Here is an 18,538-nt window from a genome sequence, read left to right as displayed (position 1 = left end):
TCCTGATACTGGAAAGATCCCAGTCCTTGTCCTCACCCTGTGTGACACAAACCCTCAGGAGCCCCCGGGTACCTGAGCTGCTGAGTTGCTTTCACCACTTTGGTGGCAGTTTCCTGAGCCCTCTGCTCCAGCTCCTCTGCCTCCATCTCAGTGCAGGACAGATGGTGTTTGGCACGGTTGTACTTCTGCAGAGTCTCTTTAGTCTAGAGCAAAAATTGGGTTGGAGACAATACATTTCACCTTATGCTGCATTTGCTGTTTAAAGGTGAGTTCCTGGCTTGAATATTCCAGCTCAGCCTTCTCCCTCTTTCTACCATGAACAACCTTTTCTCCTCTCTTGTCCAGAGCAGAAAACCTTCTTCCTCTCAACAAGAACTAAACCAAGTTCTTCTAGCACAGTTTATTTCCAACTTACTTCCATATAGAAGCATTTTAAAAAGTTCCAGGCTACCCATGTGAAAATAAACTGCCAGACAAACAAAACAACCCTCAAATCCTTCTGCCCTCAGGGCTTTGCCTTCCCTCACCTTGCCCCGGGTGCTCTCCAGCTCCACCTGAGCCTCTGTGAGGAGCCTGTTGGCCTCTCTGAGCTCGGCCCTGCGCTTCAGGAGAGTTTTCTCTGCACACTCAATCTCCTCTGCAACATCTTCCTGCTGCAGGAGGGACCTCTCCAGCTGCAGCTCTGCAAGGAGGCCGTCGGTGTAGCCATCAGTAAAGTCCCTGGAAGGATGGAATTAAACACAACATGGAATTCAAGTACAGAGATGCCAAAGGTCTGGGAGCCTGTTGAAGTTCCAGACTTGTAAATGAGTTAAAAAGCTGACTTTTGCAGGGAAGAGGGTGAGGTATTTGCACAGGCTGCCTGTCAGTGCCCGTCCCTATTAGAATATGTATCCCAATATAACCAGTTAGATGGTGCCTAGGCCAGTTCTGACCTTCGCTGCTGGGCCAGAGGCAGCACTGCGGTGTTTTACCCCAGAGATACCTTGGCTGGCGGCAGAGTGCAGCGGGGCACAAGACAGGACTCCGTTCTCCTCAGGAGAGAGAGCTTCTGGCGATGGTGGAGATAAAGAGAGGAGCGGATTCTGCTAGAAGGTTGCCAGATGTTTATTCCATTGGTACAGAGATGTCTGCACTGGGCTACTGCTGGTAACAGAATGCTGGCCGCATGGTCTCATTAACTTTATAAGCTCGGGAACAGGGGAAAGGGGAGGGGACAGGTGAGTTACCAACCAGGTGAAGGGGGCAGGGTCTCAAGGGAGGATGACACTTAGACAGGCCAATGACCCCCAGGCCTGAGAAGCATCCTTTGAAATCGACGAATCACACGACGCCTTGCTAGTATGTTAGCCTGATTGACAGGGCACACTCAGCAAGGGGGCGAGGGGGCAGGGAGAGAGGCATAGGCACACCTGGGAAGGGACTCGGAAGTTTGAAACAGGACATTGCAACACACCACAACACGTCCCCACCTGTGTGTGCTCCGGCTCTGAGCCGCCCGGCGCAGCTCTGCCACTTCCCCTTCCAGCTCTGCTCTCTCCTGCTCCAGAACTTCAACATTTCCATGCAACCTTTCCACCTCCCTTCTGTATTTATGCTCAGCTGCCTCTGAGCATTTATCTTTGTATTTCTGAGACTTTAAATAGCACACAGTGTCTTCCAGCCTTGAGACTTCACTCTCCTGCACACAGGGAAGAGAACAACACAATCAGGATCCATTTTCCAGCTGAGGCCTCCTGACACCCAGCTGGCAAAGGCTGGAACCAGATCCAGACCCTTCCTAGCAGGGAGCTTTGCCTAGAATCCATCTGTCAGTCAGCTCCCAAGGGTCCCAGCTGCAGCTCTGGCTCTTACCAGGTCCTGGTGCTCAGGCACGTTGCAGAGGAGCACTCCCAGGGGAATGAGGGGCACGGTCAGGTTTGCAGGCAGAGGACCACAAATCACCTGGGATCCCAGAGGAGCCAGGCCATGGATGGTGGAGCCAGGAGCAGCTGGAGCTGCAGGAGGGGGGCCAGAAACCCCCACACCCTGAGGTGCAGGGGCTCCATCTGGAAGGGCTGTGTAAATAACTGTGCCCGGGGCTGGGACAAAGGGAGAGCCTTCAGGGACAGGAGATCCTGCATTTCCTTCACCATCTTCTTTTGCTCTTATTTCTTTAAAAGAGACAAAACCAAACGTGTTACTTTCAATAACTTTTTCAGTAGAGATAGTCTTCAAATGCACATTCTAAATTCTATGTAATTTACAAAAATGTTGCTTAAACAAAGTTATTCAACAGTAATAAACATTTATATTCACTCATGTCCATCAAAAAACCAACTCTCTGTGAACTCTAAGCAAGTCCATCTTTAGTCTGTTCCTAAACATTCTGAGACTGACACTGACTCACCTTTGCCAGAATTTGCTTTGTACAGCCTATTTCTGACTGGTGAGTAAACCCAACATCCTTGGCTGGGCAAGTCCTCCCTCCCACAGGCCGTGTCCTGAGCATCCCCTCTGCTGGCTGGGGATGTGCCAGAGCACCCCAAACACACCCCAGAGTCCTTGGTGCTCTGGGAAGCAGGAGTTGAAGCCTAAAGAAAAAATACAGCATGTGTTAATCATGACATGATAAATCATGGCAAATAAAGGAATTGTTGTAAACATTCTAATGACTTTTCAGAACAGGCCACACATACCCTGCTGTCTCTCAGCTCTAAGCATGATGCTGCTTTAAAAGCATTGAATATATTTTAACAGTTTTGGTTTTAAATTCAGACAAATATTCTCTTGAAAGAAATGTTTGTCTGTAACATCTCCTTTTAGCCCTTACCTAAATGGATTTTCAGTAGTGCCCCCTGAACAGTTCTCTCCCCATGTGATGTACCTGGGCTCCCATCAGCACAGTAAAGGCCTTTACCAGGGAACATTTGTGTGTGATTTATTTCAATATTTCTCCTCCATGCCAGCCAATGTGTGTTGTTAAATTTCTCCCTAAACCTACTAAATTTACAATGCACTTTCCTCCATCAAAGGGCTTTCCACAAGGCAAACAACCCAGAGCAGGAATTTCATTCCTGACCTGTGATGATGTCAGGTAGTACCAGCATCCCCCTCTTTTCAGGGGCTCTGCTCTGCTGGGGCTGTGATCATTCTGCTGCAGGAGCACATTTCTGAGGGCTGCAATTTCATCCTGTAAGCTCCCAATTTCATCTTTGTTACCTGCAAATTAAGCACAGCTTTAGAGTCATCCAAAGCAAATAGTTTAATAGATACTGCAGTCAACTTTTCCCTCAATGCTATCCAGTTCAACTGGAACTATATTTAAAAGAATTAATTGTTGAGGGAAACAAACTAAATGTGATCTATAATGACAGGCATACACAGGGGGTTTGGTGGGTTAAGATTGTGGAAATACAAGTTCAGATCCAGGGTACTGCTCATTTTCCATTTTCCTTACACAGAGCTCTGCCAATGTCCTGAGCAGTTTAAATGGAATGCTCAGCACAATCAGTGTTTCCTAAAGAGCTGTGAAAAGTGCAAACTAAGGAACATTGCCACATATCCTGTACAAACATGCACAAAAGGATCTTCTCAACACTATTCTCCAGGTTCAAACAGTGAGAAATGGGGAATAACAATCTTCTGTACCCCTGTCTGTCTGCAAGAAGTGGCGAGAAAAGAGAAATTACCTGTCCCAATATTATCCAACAGCCATTTCAAACGGTCAATCTCTGCTTTTTGCTGTTCCACAGCCTCACTTAATTTATTAATTTCAAACTTCTGGGTGTCTGATGCAACACTTTTCTCACCAGCTTTCTCCATTTCCTGCAGAAGCTATTTGAAACAGAAGTTTAAATCACAAAAAGCTCCCACTCAATGGCACAAAGCTGCCCTTCCCATGCCCTCAAATGAGGGATGTTTGAGTGAACAGGTGATGGATGGTTTCCCTTCAAACTCAGCTGCTCCAGGCAGTGAGGTTTTCAGTTTGTTCTGGGGCAGGTGCCAGAGGAGGGAAGAACACTGATTTGGGATAACCTGAGGGGAAGGGCAGGGCAAGAACCTCGAAACATGACATTTCCAGAAACTCACTGGTATTTTATCATATAACACAGAGCAAACAACTTACTTGCTCTTCCTTCTCCTTCAGGAGTTGTTGTAGCAATTCTCTTTCTGCTTCTGCTTTGGCAAGAGCCTGGGAAGCACGAGCTGCCTCAGCACAGAACTCCTGGGCTTCCTCAAGCTCCTGAAATGGAGATTTGCATTTGAGCTGCAGTTTGCAGGAACCTTTCTCAGGCTTGAGATGTGCCATTGTGGAAAGTTAACCATTGGGAACCTGTTCTGAACTCCAGATCCATGTAAAATACTGTTTCTCCTTTCACTTCACAGTAGGGGTAGAGAGGAGATGTTATTATGTAGCCAAAAGTGCTTCCCAGTTTGAAAAGGAGTTTCCAGTCCTTTCTTTTGCTTTTCTGGCTTACAGAACAATGAATTATCTCTTGTTTGCCTTTCAGTCAATAAGAGATTAATGATCTTTCCCCTCCCTTTCCCTCCCACAGCAGGAACCTGTCCATAGCCCCATTTCCTCCCTCATCTCTGCACCTCAAACTCTGCCCACAGCAAGAGCTCCTGCGCAGCTCAGAACATTCAGAAGAAAGCTCTGAAGCTCATTTGAAGGACACCAGCCCTGCTCCCACTGCAATGCCATTAACAAGCAATTAATTAATTGCCCGTGCTGCTTGACCTCAGCTCTCTCCTGGTGGATCCTGAGCACAGTTCCCTGCAGAGCCTGGAGCTGCTGGGCAGCCATGGAGAGCTCGGTGGCTGCCAGCCTGTCTGAGGTGATCACTGCTCTCTGCAGCTCCTTCAGCTCCTTGTCCAGACTCAGCACTTGCACCTGTGCCCTGGCATCTTCTCTTTTTTTCTGAAAGCAGGAAAATAGATTTTTTACAATGTACTTTCATCCTCTCCCCTACCTTGTTGGGAATTTAGCTGTTAGAGAATAGAAAAGCACAAAACCGTGGCTAATTCCAAGTCCTGCACCTGTGTTGATAGCGTGTCCTTGAGGCTTAGCTGTAGTATAATAACAAACAGTGAAAGAAACATGAGAAAAGAGAGATGGAACCCCTGAGGAATGAGGATGAGTTAATGCTATAGTTTAACCAATAGATTGCTTGGCTTACAGAATATTCATAAGCTTATTGTTTGCTGTCTAAGTGTTTGATACTTTCTTCAATAAACTGGACCTGAAGGGCCTGTGATGAACCAGCTGCTGTCCTGGTCCCCTTCCTTCAACACTCCCTCATTTCATATTATTTAGAAAAAAAAGTCTAAAGTGAGGACAAGCAGTAAAATTTAAGGAAAAGCAAGATGCTATATTTAACATCTGTGCTCCTGCACGTGTTGTTTTGGCTTATAAAGCAGAAATTCTCAAGTTTTTTTCTCAAATCAAGCAGTGCACAGACCTGCCCTCACCCATCCTTACCCTGTTCTCTAAATCCTCCAGCTGAGCAAGAATAGCTTCTTTTTCTTCATCTGCCTCCTGCAGCTGCTGATCAGCCAGGCCCTGAATCTCTTCCATGCTCTTTATTTTTTCATTTAAACATTGAATTTCATTCTCTAGCTGATGGACCTTGTTCTTATTTTGCCTGTTTTCAGCTTTAACCTGTAAGTAAAATATGTTAGCATAAGTGGCCATACATTTTTTTTCCAATCAGAAGCCACCCTGTTTTAATTATTTAATTAAATTTCTGGGAAGCGCAGTTACCAGCATACTTTGCATAAAAACAAAAAGGAAAAGTAACTACTGTGCCACTGTAACTGTAATATTTTAAGAGTGCCTCAGTTATTTTATTAGAGATATGTAAAATGATCTTTCAAGAAGGTTCAGAGCTGTATTTTTCTAGTGGTCATTAAAGTCTTTGTTGCCTCTGAGACAGATCATTGACTACATTCCAATTCACCAAACAATCAGGTAAAAATCAGGAAGACTATTAATGAAAAATCAAATCAGACTCCACTGTTACACAAAGGACAGAGCACAGCGAAGCTTCATCGAGTGAAACCTGATCCTTCAGCTGCAGGTTACATTTTTTAGACTAAGCTGAAATTGTCTCACTTGCTTTTGCTGTTTGATACATGCCTGTCTGTATTTCTCCTTCATTTCCTCCAGTTTCTCCTGCTGGGACACCAATTCTTCCTGCAACTGTCTCTGTCCAGCCCATGCTTTCTCTTTTTCCTTCTGTGCATCAGCAAGGATGTCATTGAATTCCTTCTGCAGACTTGCAAGGTTTTTCCCTAAAATATCAGCTGAATTTGGACACCTGGAAAGTTCCAAGACAGAAAACAGTGATTTTAAGCTGTGATCACACATACTGAAATCATGACTGACAAACAGTGCAAGGTTGAGAGATGCTCTGAAATTCATTCAGGTGAGGTTGGAAAAGTTCTCTGAGTTCATCAAATCCAACCACTCCCCCAGGACTGCCAAGGCCACCACTGACCCATGTCCCCAATATCTCAATAGTTTTTAATCCCTCCAGTGCTGATGACTCCACCTCTGCCCTGGGCAGCCTGTTCCAATGCCTGGCAAGACTTTCAGTGAGGAAAACTTCCCAGATATCCAATCTGAACCTTCCCTGGCACAGCCTGGGGCATTGCCCCTTGTCCTGCCCCTTCCACATGCTCAAATCTGACACTGTATTTTTATTTTACTCACTTCATCTCTCCAGCTCCTGTCTGTAGCCTTTTCCTGAGTTCATTTATACAAGCCATGACATCCTCAGGGTGAATTAAGTTACCAACTGCATGGTTTAGCTGATTCTGGAGATCTTTAAGCTGCTGTTTTAGGAAATTATTGTCTCCCTAAAAACAGACCAAAAAAAATCACACAAATTAAGCAAAGAAATCCACAAGAGATAAAACTAGGATTTTTAATACACCAAAAACTTCACCTGCAATTGCTTGAACTGTAAATGCAGCTTGTAATTTTGTTGTTCCTTTTCCTCTGCCAGCTGTGCTTTGGTCTGAGCATTCTCTAACAGCTGCCTTTCCTTTTCAAGTTCATCCTGCAGGGCTGACAGCTCCATCTACAAAACCACAAAACCTCCAGATTAATATCCCCACTCCCAACCCCAACCTGTCCCCCAAACACACAACAGATGTATTTCTTAAAACAGTAACAACATGACAACAGCTAAAAAAGATCCAACAAAACAACCCCAAGCAAACCATCTGCACCTTGCTTCAAAGCAAAGTTCTAAATCCCAGCAAACTGCCTAGACCAGCAGTTTGTGATTTGGCTTTGGAGATGAGGTGTCCTGGGGTAGCTAACACCTCTGGCAGCACTAAAGCTCTGCTCTTACCTGGCTAAGTTGTTTCAGTCTTTCAAGTTCTTCTTTTTGCTGCTTGGCTTCAGCATCTCTCTCTCTTAATTGAGCTTCCAGCTCAGCCTTGTGGGTGCTGACCTTCTCCTGAGCACCTTGCAGGGACTCATTTATCTCCCTCTGCTCCTGCAGTGAACTCTCCAGCATTGCAATCTCCTGCAATTTAACACCCATTTCAGAAGGATGCATAAGGGAAAGACAAATTTAAGAGTATTTCCCTCCCTTCCCATTAACTCCATTAAAACTGGAAGGGGGGTGGCACTTCTACCTGTCCAAAATCCACAGCCAGGTTAGGAAGGGGGAGCTGGAAGTGAAACAGAGCCGTGCCAGGAGTTTGGATTCACACAACACTCACCAGGATGCCAGACAGCTCTGGGTCATTGGCTGACAGGACAGAGCCCAGCTGCTGGCACACAGCCCTGGCCAGGGTCACAGGGTTCACTGACACCCCACACAAATCCATCTGCAGGGTGAAAGCTGCCCTTTGAGCCATGGCCCACAAAGCACAGCTTTCCTGCATGTCTCTTACCCCTGGTTTTAAAGGCCAGGTGTGTGGGCACCTCATCATGTTACCAAATCAGAAATTATTTTGTCCAAGGAATTGTGCTTCCCTAGTCCTAATCTGATCACCAGATTATTTTTTTCAAGTTTATTCTTAGATATCTAAACTTGGGAAAAGAGGTATTAAGCCTTACTTTTCTCATGTTTTCTGCATCCATGGCAACCACTTCCAGGTTGTTTTTATCCTCCTCCAGACCTGCCAATCTTCCCAGTAAAGATTCTTTCTCCTTCTGCAACTTCTTGCACTCCTCATTGGCCTGTTTTGCCTGCTGCTTCACACTCTGCAGGTATTCCTGTAGGCCAGTGATAACACTTTCCAAATCCCTTTTCAGGGCTTCATTTGTTGCTATTTGACCTGCAGGAATGCAAAATGAGTTGGAAGTAGTTAAAAAGCCACATTTATTTACCAAGCAAACCAAACTGCCTTCCTTCATCATTTCAAAGTTTGCCATTGGAGTAAGTAAAAAAAAAAGTACCTAGAACTCAAGGAGAAAATATTGGTTTTAAGGTTAGGATTCCCAATATTACTGTGTTAACCTGACCACTGGAAGAGTTAAATGAAATTGCAGCTCTTTGTGTATTCCTCCCTTCCCAAGCAGGTAGAAGTGAGGTGAGCACACACAGTTTCTCTCACATCATTTAAGAATAGTTTTTTAACACCTTTGTACCCACTCTGTATTTCATTTGAGCAAAGATAAACAAACCAATCCTCAATTCAATTGTCATGTTGCCCTAAGTAAAAGAAATACCTTGAGACAAAAATGAAAGTTTACCATCAGTGAGCTGCTGCTCCAAATCCTTGATTTCCTCAGTTTCCTTGGCAATCCTGGAGAGCATCTCATCCAGGCGAGTCTCCAGCTGCTGGCAGTGTTTGTTCATTATATCCAGGTGCTGCTCTTTGCTGGCTTTTTGAGCTTTCATGTGAGCCTGCCAAGTAACAGAAAGGTAAAGCAGGGCACCAACACAGATTTAAAACATCAAATAGGGATTTTGTCTCAGTGTCCCACTATCAGCAAGAAAAGCCACGAGCTCAGCACACACCGTGGTGCTTTGGGGTTTGTTACTTGTTGGAATTTTCCCTCAGCCCTGCCCCACAAAGGACCCCAGATAAGCAGCAATCTGTGAGTACCAGCATTGTCTGCCCAGGCTGAATAAAGCCTGCATTTATTAATTGGTACTCATGGCTACTGTCTTTCTTCCTGCCTTTACGTTTTGTTCTACCACTTCCTCTCCCTCAGTCAAGAACAAACATGATTTCTCCCAGAACCTTTAATCCTGTCATCCTGCATTGCCCTCACAGCAGATGATGCATTAGAACATGTCAGGTCAGCACTTGAATGAAAATACTCTGAATAAACAGCAAGTCGGGTCAACTTTACAGTTACTACGTAAATATTCCTAAGTAAATCTTATTTTATTAAAATATTTCTGAGCAATACATCACACAGCTGACACAGACTCTGGCAAGGACTTCATGCATTTACATGAATTAACTGATTGCTCCAGCTGTTTACAAAAACTTGGTTATCAACAGAATAAAGTGTTATTTCTTACCAGTGTGCAATTGCTCAGAAACAACTCAAATGCCAGAAACTTGGGAAAATACAGAATTATACTGTCATGATTAACTGCATGTTTTTCTTACTACTCAAAAAAATAAATCAAGCTAACAGTAGAAAATTTAAATATGAGCTCTCAGAAGAAAGAACACTTACAAAGTTGCTTCCATAACAAAAGCAAATGGGTAAAACCAAAGCTTTTTGTATTTTAAATGGATTAAACCGGAAGTTAACTTAAACATCCATATCAGCACAGTTCAACTTGGCACCTTGCTAAACACAAACTGCCCTGCAGCCTTCAAAACCGAAATTCCACCAAGTAAAACTCGAGCCGCTGCCACTCAGCCATCTTGCTGCAGCTGCCGGACGGCACCAAAAATGCAGTTTTAAAAAGAAACAAAAAGCCACAGCTCCCCGAGCACTTACAGCTTTGCCTTTGTCTTTTCTTCCTGAGCCAGCACTTGCAGAACGCCCCACCCCTGAGCGGGAATTCATTTGAATAAAGCACCGGGAGCTTCGGCACGGCCGGAACGGAGCGGAGCCTCCGCGGGGCCGGGCCTGGAGCCGCCGCCCGGGCTCCGCCGCCCGCTCCGCTCCCGTTCCCGGTCCCAGCCCCGCTCCCGGTCCCAGCCCCGTTCCCGGTCCCGTTCCCGGCCGTTGGCTCGCACGGCGTTTCCTGTGTTGTGATTCGAAGCGAGGGGCGGCCGCGGGAAGGGCCGGGCCCGTTCCTGCCCTCGCTCCTGTCCCCGGCCCCGCTCCTGCCCTCAGGGAGCCTTCCCGGAACGCGCTCGGCCCTTCTGCCACCCAAGAGCCGAAGAAATTAAGTTTAAAATACAAAAGGAGCGTTTTAAACAAGTGTTTACGTGCCTCTGCTGAAAACGGAGCCAAGAATAAAAATACTTTTGTTTCTCACTTAAAAGCACCCAGCTGGCTTGAAAAACTTTCGTTTAGAGAGATAAGCTTTTAAAAAACGCTATTAAAGATAATTTTGTTTCATTTCTGTAAGTGTTTGCTGTACCTGAACACAGGTGTAGCTCAGAAAAAGCCCTGCATCCCTGATGATGATCATAAAGTTGGGGGGAAGCTCGGGCTGTCCTTGGAGCTGTGACCTCTGGGCCTTGCTGATTCCCCAGGAATGGAGGGGACAGCACAGAAAGGCCACCAAGTCCCCACCAAACAGCCTGGATAAGCACTGCCACACACAGAGCTTTAAAAACCTTTAAGGCCACACTCCACAAAGAGATGCAGGAAGGATTTGTTACTCAGAAATTGTCTGCAAGGCTCTGCCCAGTGTGTTTGTGCAAAGCATGAAGGTTTAGTTCTGAATGTGCTCTACAGCACCTGCTGGGAATATGAGTGTTTGTTCAAGTGTTTTGCCAAAGCTGGTTGGTTTGGTGGGATTATTTAACTATAAAGATTTTTTAACTTTCAAATCATAAATTAATGACTCTGATAAACAGCAAAAGAATAGAACTCATTAAATAAGCACAAGTGAATGGGCACCTGCTAAAGCTGCCTTAATCCATTGCACAGTATATAATAACTTCAGATTCTGGTTTTACTTACATGCCTTGGATCCTCAGGATTTACAGAACCAAGAGAACTCTGCAAATCTTCAAGCTCTTTTTGATTTTTCCCTATTTCCCTTTTCTGTTTCTCTATTTGTTTTTCCAGTTCTAAGGTTTCATTGCGTAGTTCCTGCAGGGTTTGTAACTTTTCACTCAATTTCTGTTCAATTGCTTCCTTGCTTGCCTGGGAGAGCTGGAGACAGCATTAGGTTGAGTGGTTGGAAACAGACAGATGATCAAGAATATATTTAACATTTAAATAAAGACAATCCTGGTCACTGATTTTCAGGCAAGTTTAAAAATTAAGAATTGATAACAGTTGAAGATGCTGTTTTAATTTAATGGTGATAAATTAATTCTTGCTGCCAATTCTGTAGCCACATTGCTTACCAGCTGCACAACTCAACCTACACAGCAGGTTCTTCCAAAGGGTTTGGGCAAGTCAGCAATAAATCAGCAGCAACATGGAACAGATGCCATTAACTGCACTACAGCTCTAACAGCTGATTTATGAACAAGCTCTCTAAAACTTGGAAGATTTTTCTGATGCTTGACACATGGATTTATGTCTGTACAGTGGCCTCTTTATAAAAATGGGGACAAAAAGTTGTATTTTCTTACATCAACACCACTTCAAACACCTTCCCTTGCTCTTTGTGGAAAAACTTACTTTTTTCTGAGCCAGAGCATCCTCCAGTTGTTGCAGCTCCTCTGTTACTTTCAGCACTTGTTGCTCTGCATCTCCAATTTCACTTTGCAGTTCTTCTAATCTTTTTTGTGCTGCAGACAAAAGGAAACCAACATAAAACCCACAATCCCAGAAAATACATTATAATATTATGTATAACACTGACACACAGCTGAGTATGAACACATTCATCAGCACAGCATTAACACCCTGATAACCACACCTAATACATTCTGCTTTCTCAGAAAAGAAATCCAAAGTTTAACAAGTACAACACAATTAAATTCACACATCAAATATGAAACTCCCTAGAACTGTGTTTTCAGTAACATGTAATGCTCTCATCCCGAGTTATTTTAAAATAACAGCAGTAAGAAACTGTAGTACCAAAAATGCATCAAGTCTAGTGTTCAACAACCACAGCACTTCCAGCCTTTGACACACTGCTTCTGTTCTGATGTCTGGCATGTAACCACTGGAATAAACCACACTGATACACGAGTTTTCATCTTCATTTAATAAAAAACAAGGTTTTACCTGAATTAATCTTTTCTTCCTTCTCCAGCAGTATTTTATCTAGACTTTGGAGGTGTGATTCCAGCTGGGGTTTCCTGCAGGAGTCATCCTCCTGCTGTTGCATTTTCCCAAGCTGCAGCTGCTGGGCTGGGTCAGAGATGTACCCTTCCCTTATGAACATGTTCCTTTTGTACCTGGCCTTGCCAATGTAGGGGCTTTCACCAGGTACATTATCAAGTTCAACCTCCTGAAATGTAAGAAGCAGAGTCTTTACCTCAGAACTATGGCTGCAGCCAACTCATACATTTATTCTCTTATCAAGCATAAAAAGGAAAACCAATTTGAAATTAGAAGAATAAGAAGAAAGGAGATTATACCTAACATTTTTGGCCTTGAACATTGTTGTTTTAGAATGTAATTAAAACCAAACAAACCCAACTGAGGTGTGCCCAGTTTGTTGCAGATGTCTGGAGGAACTTTTCCTTAGTATATTAAATTTACTTAGATTATATTTAGTCCATTACATTGTTGCACTTAAGTTTACTCAGACATAACTTAATTGTAGTCCATGACTACTGATCTTTATTTTTCTTATGGATTTCATTCTGGCATTTTTGTTTGCAGGTATGACAGAGGTTGGGCCTTTAATAAAGCAGTATCTATTTGATTATAGGAAAACTAATAAAGTGTTTATTTTCCAAGTTGAAGAATCAAGGGAAACAGCAATAAAAAGATCCATGACTTAAAAATTATTACCTCTGGGGGCAAATAATTCAGGGGCTCAAATTTGACATCGATCTTGTAAAAGGCCAGCTCCTGCTCCAGCTCATACTGCTTCTGGCAAGCCCGGGTCAGCTCCACTGTCTTCTGCTTCAGCTAAAGAGGCACAAAGGCAGTGAGATCATTGCCTGGAATCCACTCAGCACTGGCACACACACTGCAGCTCCACAGAGAGCAGGGCACAGCCCCTAACGTGGCAACAAAGCTCACAGCACAGCTCAGCATCAAGGAGATCACAAAGGGCAATTTTACAATGGTGACTAAGAGGAGACAAAAGCCCCACAATTAATAGAATACAAATGATCACATGAAAGGCCTTTGAAATTTATGTACATCAAAGTGACAGGTTTATTTTTAAACCCACTTTAAGATAAAACAATAATTTGGGTATGATCCTTCAGCAAAATCTGAAGGATCTGCTACTAGTGAGCATGAGGGCTATTAACACCACTGATTGTTTAAAAACCAAAATATCTCAATTGTCAAGAGTACAAAGTCTATGTATTTTATTTTAGCTTAACCATGTGCTAGATTGGTTTTGAGGTTATTTTTAAGTAAAGGTCCATCATGTGATTTCTTTTTAAATCAACTTTTCACACTGAATACCTGAAGGAGAACATGCAGCACAATTCCAATAGAGAGTGGAAAGCAGAACTAATGGAGGAAAAGAAATAGAACAGGAAAAGCTTAAAGAAAGATTTCAAAACCTGATAAATGTCATGCAAAAAATTAACTCTGCTTCAGAGAAAAGGAGGAAAAAATAGCAAGAAAATTGTATTCCAAACCATAGTGAATATAAAATCTCACTGAGACACTTCATAATAATGCTGCTACTTCAGGGAACGTGCAAATACATCCTAGAAATAAAACCAACCATGCAACCCAGGGGCACAGTGGGGCTACCTTGAGTGAGGAACAAAGGCTCTGCAGGAAGGGGACTGTGACAAACCCAGACATCAGCTAAAGGGAGACACAAGTGAGCCAAGTTTGTCATCCAAAGGAGAAGAGTGGGTTCAAGCTGCAAAGTATCTGCTGCTAAACCTCCTTATACTGCAAACTTCATTTTAGAAGCAGGCTGCTGGTTAGTGTGTGTGTGTTCACAGAAACAGCTGTACAAGTACCAGGTATGAGAGTCTGAAGGATAAAATTTTGGAGGACAAGTCTAACAGGATAAAATCCAAATATTAAATTCCCATCAGGTCATTCACAACCCAGCACTCTCAAATGCAGGACTTTGCCTGCATTTTATGGCTACCAATGGAAGAGACTCCAACATGAGACTTTAGGATGATGTGAATAAAACACAAATAAACTGGTGAGCATTACCCAAAATAACATTCAAGGGCTATTACTGACATACAACTTGTGTGCACATCTTGTTTGTGTAAAAAGAGCAATTTTCTTCCTCATTGCAGCAGCTCCTCAGAGTCTGAGCAGTGCAGGATATTCAGAACATCAGCAATTCAGCAGCTTAACCTTTCACCAACAGACAAAATTTTAAACAGAAATACATAAATAATCACTAGAAACAAAGAAGTTACTGCAAATCACAGGAGTGATACTGAGTGCTGCTTCCATACACCTAACTTTTTCCACAGAAAGAATACTGAAGATCAATAATCACTCTCTAAAGAGTTGGAAGTCTCTCAGTTTTAAAATTAAATTTTCAGCCACTTGAACTCTCACACTGACAGTCTGAAGATTTCCTTAGTGCCAGGGATTACCTTACCAGCTCATTTTTGGTGCCCAGGTCCCTCTGCAGCTCATCAAAGCTCTGTCTCTGCTGCACAGCCTTTTCCTTTAGTGACTTGTTGAGCTCATCTTGATGCTGAAGTTGCTCAAGCACTTTGGTCTGGTTAAGTTTCACGCTCTCCATCTCCTTTTTTGTGTTTTCCAACTCTTTTTCTAATTTTTCTATCTCTTCTGAAAAACAAAATCAGAGAAACATTCCAATAGAAAAAATCCTTTCCTTCTCAACTTAAAATGTGTCTCATTCACTTCAGATTTTCCAGATTATTACCCAAATTAAACCTCTCCAGAGCTTCCTGCCTGTCATGGTTTGTCACTGGCTGTCCATCCAGGTTTTCCAGTGCCCTCAGGTGGAATATGGTGTACAAGCAGTAGTGAGGCAGACTTGCAACTGGGTTTCCAGCAAGGAACAGAGAGGTCAGATCTTGCAGAGGTTTTAGCTTAGCTATATCATGGAGCTACAAAGAGAAACAAAACAATGACTAGACATCCTTCTGAGAAGAATTAAACCCCCAGGAGTACATTTCTGATTATGTAGAATGGAATGTATTAAAAGATTTATTTTAACCTTTATGCTAAAGGATAATCTCTAAAAACCTACCAAAATACAGAGTATTATAACTGAAGTTCACTTCTTAAAATCAAATTATTTCCTCTATAAAAATGCCACTGCAAAGAGTGTAAATGCAATCAAGCTTTATCTTGGAAATGTCAAGGTACCAAGGCCTGTGGATGTACAATTCCCCAAAAAGTTATGCTTTAATATAGGTTTGTATCCTCACCACCTGCAGGACAGGAGTTTCTCTGATAAATGACTTTATTAGGCTCCCAACTGCTGCATTTCCCAGCAGACTGTGTGGAAAGACACCCAGCAATTCCCCAGGGTAAGTCAATCAGTGTGAATGCCCAGCTCAGACTGAGCAGTGCCTGTTTGTGACCAGAATCACTCACTGAGGACACTTGGTTCTGTTTCAGATCCAGGCTGCGCAGGGATCTCAGCTTCCTCCCTACCCACACAGGAATGTGCTCAATCTCATTCCCTGCCAGGTTCAGCCTCTGCAGGTTCTGCAAATGTTCTATGCCTTCAATTTTGCTGAAAACGAGAAGAAAAATGGAATTTGTCATGAATCACAGCAAATCTGAAGTGAAACTGAGGCCTTATGGATAAACAGAACAAAATCTGGCACAATTAATTAACCAAGAGATCAGCAAAGTCATTATTTAGTGCCATGGACAACTGAAATAAAATGACACCAGCTTACTTACAAGTACTAAAATAAGACCAAAAATCACAGCACAATTTTCTGCCATTGTCACAAACTCATTACTTTTGCATGTCTTCATTTCGATATTAACACTGTTTTAATGTGTGCTAACTCCATTTTAATAGGCAAAATTTGCTCTTTCTCTCCCAGAACATAATGGGACAAAGATGAATCAAAATAAAGTTGTTTTTTGTGGGGTTTTTTTCCCCATAAAAAGGAAGGATCAGCTGTAAACTGACAGCATGAAGAGCTACATTTTTGGTGTTTTCATTAAAACCATTGAGGAAACCATGCTTGTTTGTTGTTTACTTGAGCATTTTTTATGAGTATGTGTGAACATGAAGTAAACCATGAGTATTGTAACAAAGTACAGCAGGATGTGCTCCTGTGACTGTGCTGGTTTTTGGGTCTGTATGAGCTGTAAATAACCAAAGTGTGAAAACAGAGCAGGAGCTAAAAGCTACTTGGCCCTTTTCAATTCCTGTTGAGGGAGGAAGTTGTGTGAATGCAATGGGTAGAAATGAACTCTGGGGTTTTACTCACTTCCCATTGGAAATGTCTCTGCTGAAATGCAGCCTCTCTGCTGCAAAGGCAGTTTCATAATAGTAAAGATCATAATTCATTGACACAAAAATTAAATGTGATTAAGAGTTTTGCTACTGCATGAACCATTACCCTTCAATGCTTTAAACGAGACACCAGGCTGTCAAAAGGGTTCAAAAGCAATTTGGGGAATTTATGGCCTGCCTGATCAAGCCCATTCAGCTTCCTCTCCTAAAAGAAAAACTTAGTATATTACCTGTAATAATAAACAGTAAAAGTTTAATTAATTTTTAATGCACTTAATTGGGTTATTGCTCCTCATACAACTCTCTGTTGTGGTATCTGGAAACCTGCACTTCTGGCTTGGTTTCCAAGGAAAACAAATTAAACCCCAGCCATGTACACTGACAACACTTCCAGAACTATTTATGCTTCCAGTACCTCAGAGCTTGGGCTCTTTACAAACACCTCAAAGCCTCTTAGTCTTGACATAAAACTGGGAACTCACCTCAAGTGTTCACTCCTGTGAGAGAGCTCACTTTAGCAGGAAAGGAAAATCAGCTTTACAGACCCTGGGCTCCCCAAAGCCTGGGGGTCTCCTCTCACCTGATTCTGTTGTTGGACAAGTTGAGCTCACGCAGCTTCAGCAGTTTGTCCAGCTTCTCAATCTTCTCTATTTGGTTGTTACTAAGGTTTAGCACCTCTAGTTTGTAGCACTTTTCCAAATTTTCTATGTACTAAAGAACAGAAAATCCCTTAGCATACGGTTTGGGTTTTTTCAAAAGAGAAAAGCAGCTTTCTATTAATTAAAAATACCAAGTACTCCAATATTTTATTAATCACAGTTCATTGTGGTGTTCTACAACCCCACTTTAGGTACAGTCTTCTACAGTTTTGGAAAGCTGGATTTTAAATTTACAGTGGGCTAGTCTTCATCTACATCAAAAGCAACATGTCATTTATTAAAAAAAAAAAAAAAACAACAAAAAAATCCCAAACTTCCAAAAACTTACCTTAAATTTCTTGTTCCCATCCTTTGGGCAAGAAAGATTCAGTGAGTTTATACAAGCCAGATTTTGCTGTTTTGACAGACTCTTTATAAGGGGCTCAGTTATGTACCTAACCCCTGGGCTAACACCATGTTCACCTGAAATTAAACAGAAAGGATTGATGATTGTTATATTTGCTGTTTTCTTTACACTGAATACTGGAAAAGCATTGAAAATTATCCCCCCAGAAACATTTGCAGGAAGGAGTAAAAGTCTCATTATTCTCCCCAGCTTTCATTACTCCCACTTCCACATTTGTGTTAAAAAAAAAAAAAATAAATAAAATTTTTCAGGCTTCTTTCCAAGAGATCATACATCTTTAATCATTGGCTTTTAATGCTTGTGGTATGTGCTGGGATAGCAGTATTATTGACTATACAATACCTTTCTGAAATTTAAAAGCAGCTCCAACATTTTCTGCTGGGATCTCCCACTGTTGGGGTCTCTGCTCCATGCTTTTGGCAGCAGCTGGAGGGGTCTGTTGGCCAGGACGTGGACGTGTGACCCCAGAAGTGACAGGTGACATTGGCTGAGGTATCAGGGATCCTGGTGCCTGTGGTTTTCTACCTGGAACTTTCCTTACAGAGCCTTTCTTCATTGCCAGAAATGCTGGGCATCACATGGCAATACCTGGAAGAACTGAAACAACTATCAGTCTGTGTAGAAAGCTAAATCTCAAAGGATTGCATGACAACAAAGGTGCTACAGAAGCTGCCAAAAACCACATCTCCAATGAGTGCCAGCATCCAGTTTTCCTGGCATTGGGATGAATTTTACCTTTATACTCCCACCCTTGTACAGCACAGCCCCAGGGACTGATGGAGCAGCTCTGTGTCTGCTGCTCATCTTCCTCTTGTCCTGCAGGCTGTGCTTTACACAAACCCTGCCAGCTCTGG

The 18,538-nt window shown here is 42.8% G+C and overlaps 1 protein-coding gene across 5 annotated transcripts in view; it reads right to left on the bottom strand.

Annotated features, from left to right (window-relative positions):
• The window catches only part of CNTRL (centriolin), a 29,383-nt gene that overhangs the window by 9,764 nt on the left and 1,081 nt on the right, over nucleotides 1-18,538 (bottom strand). Inside the window, exons 2-28 of one of the 5 annotated variants that reach the window (XM_074556206.1) lie at nucleotides 18,027-18,281; nucleotides 17,607-17,740; nucleotides 17,200-17,330; nucleotides 15,737-15,878; nucleotides 15,057-15,243; nucleotides 14,766-14,959; nucleotides 13,940-13,996; nucleotides 13,013-13,132; nucleotides 12,278-12,503; nucleotides 11,723-11,832; nucleotides 11,051-11,245; nucleotides 8,699-8,852; nucleotides 8,060-8,280; nucleotides 7,344-7,520; nucleotides 6,933-7,067; nucleotides 6,698-6,843; nucleotides 6,122-6,302; nucleotides 5,465-5,644; nucleotides 4,724-4,903; nucleotides 4,109-4,225; nucleotides 3,672-3,816; nucleotides 3,062-3,201; nucleotides 2,390-2,573; nucleotides 1,855-2,153; nucleotides 1,473-1,681; nucleotides 528-720; nucleotides 73-203 (exon numbers count right to left, since the gene is read on the bottom strand). In XM_074556206.1, the coding sequence (XP_074412307.1) occupies nucleotides 73-203; nucleotides 528-720; nucleotides 1,473-1,681; nucleotides 1,855-2,153; nucleotides 2,390-2,573; nucleotides 3,062-3,201; nucleotides 3,672-3,816; nucleotides 4,109-4,225; nucleotides 4,724-4,903; nucleotides 5,465-5,644; nucleotides 6,122-6,302; nucleotides 6,698-6,843; nucleotides 6,933-7,067; nucleotides 7,344-7,520; nucleotides 8,060-8,280; nucleotides 8,699-8,852; nucleotides 11,051-11,245; nucleotides 11,723-11,832; nucleotides 12,278-12,503; nucleotides 13,013-13,132; nucleotides 13,940-13,996; nucleotides 14,766-14,959; nucleotides 15,057-15,243; nucleotides 15,737-15,878; nucleotides 17,200-17,330; nucleotides 17,607-17,740; nucleotides 18,027-18,240 (4,502 nt within the window). In that variant the 5' untranslated portion in view covers nucleotides 18,241-18,281. Of the gene's footprint in view, nucleotides 1-72; nucleotides 204-527; nucleotides 721-1,472; nucleotides 1,682-1,854; nucleotides 2,154-2,389; nucleotides 2,574-3,061; nucleotides 3,202-3,671; nucleotides 3,817-4,108; nucleotides 4,226-4,723; nucleotides 4,904-5,464; nucleotides 5,645-6,121; nucleotides 6,303-6,697; nucleotides 6,844-6,932; nucleotides 7,068-7,343; nucleotides 7,521-8,059; nucleotides 8,281-8,698; nucleotides 8,853-9,910; nucleotides 10,066-11,050; nucleotides 11,246-11,722; nucleotides 11,833-12,277; nucleotides 12,504-13,012; nucleotides 13,133-13,642; nucleotides 13,691-13,939; nucleotides 13,997-14,765; nucleotides 14,960-15,056; nucleotides 15,244-15,736; nucleotides 15,879-17,199; nucleotides 17,331-17,606; nucleotides 17,741-18,026; nucleotides 18,282-18,538 lie in introns of those variants that run through there. The other 4 variants (XM_014270506.3, XM_074556207.1, XM_026796387.2 and 1 more) reach the window with 4 other exon arrangements.

This window comes from Zonotrichia albicollis, chromosome 21 (genome assembly GCF_047830755.1).
Source record: "Zonotrichia albicollis isolate bZonAlb1 chromosome 21, bZonAlb1.hap1, whole genome shotgun sequence".
Taxonomy (NCBI): domain Eukaryota; kingdom Metazoa; phylum Chordata; class Aves; order Passeriformes; family Passerellidae; genus Zonotrichia; species Zonotrichia albicollis.
Note: the sequence above shows the minus strand (reverse complement) of the source record. Positions and strands in the feature narration are given on the sequence as shown.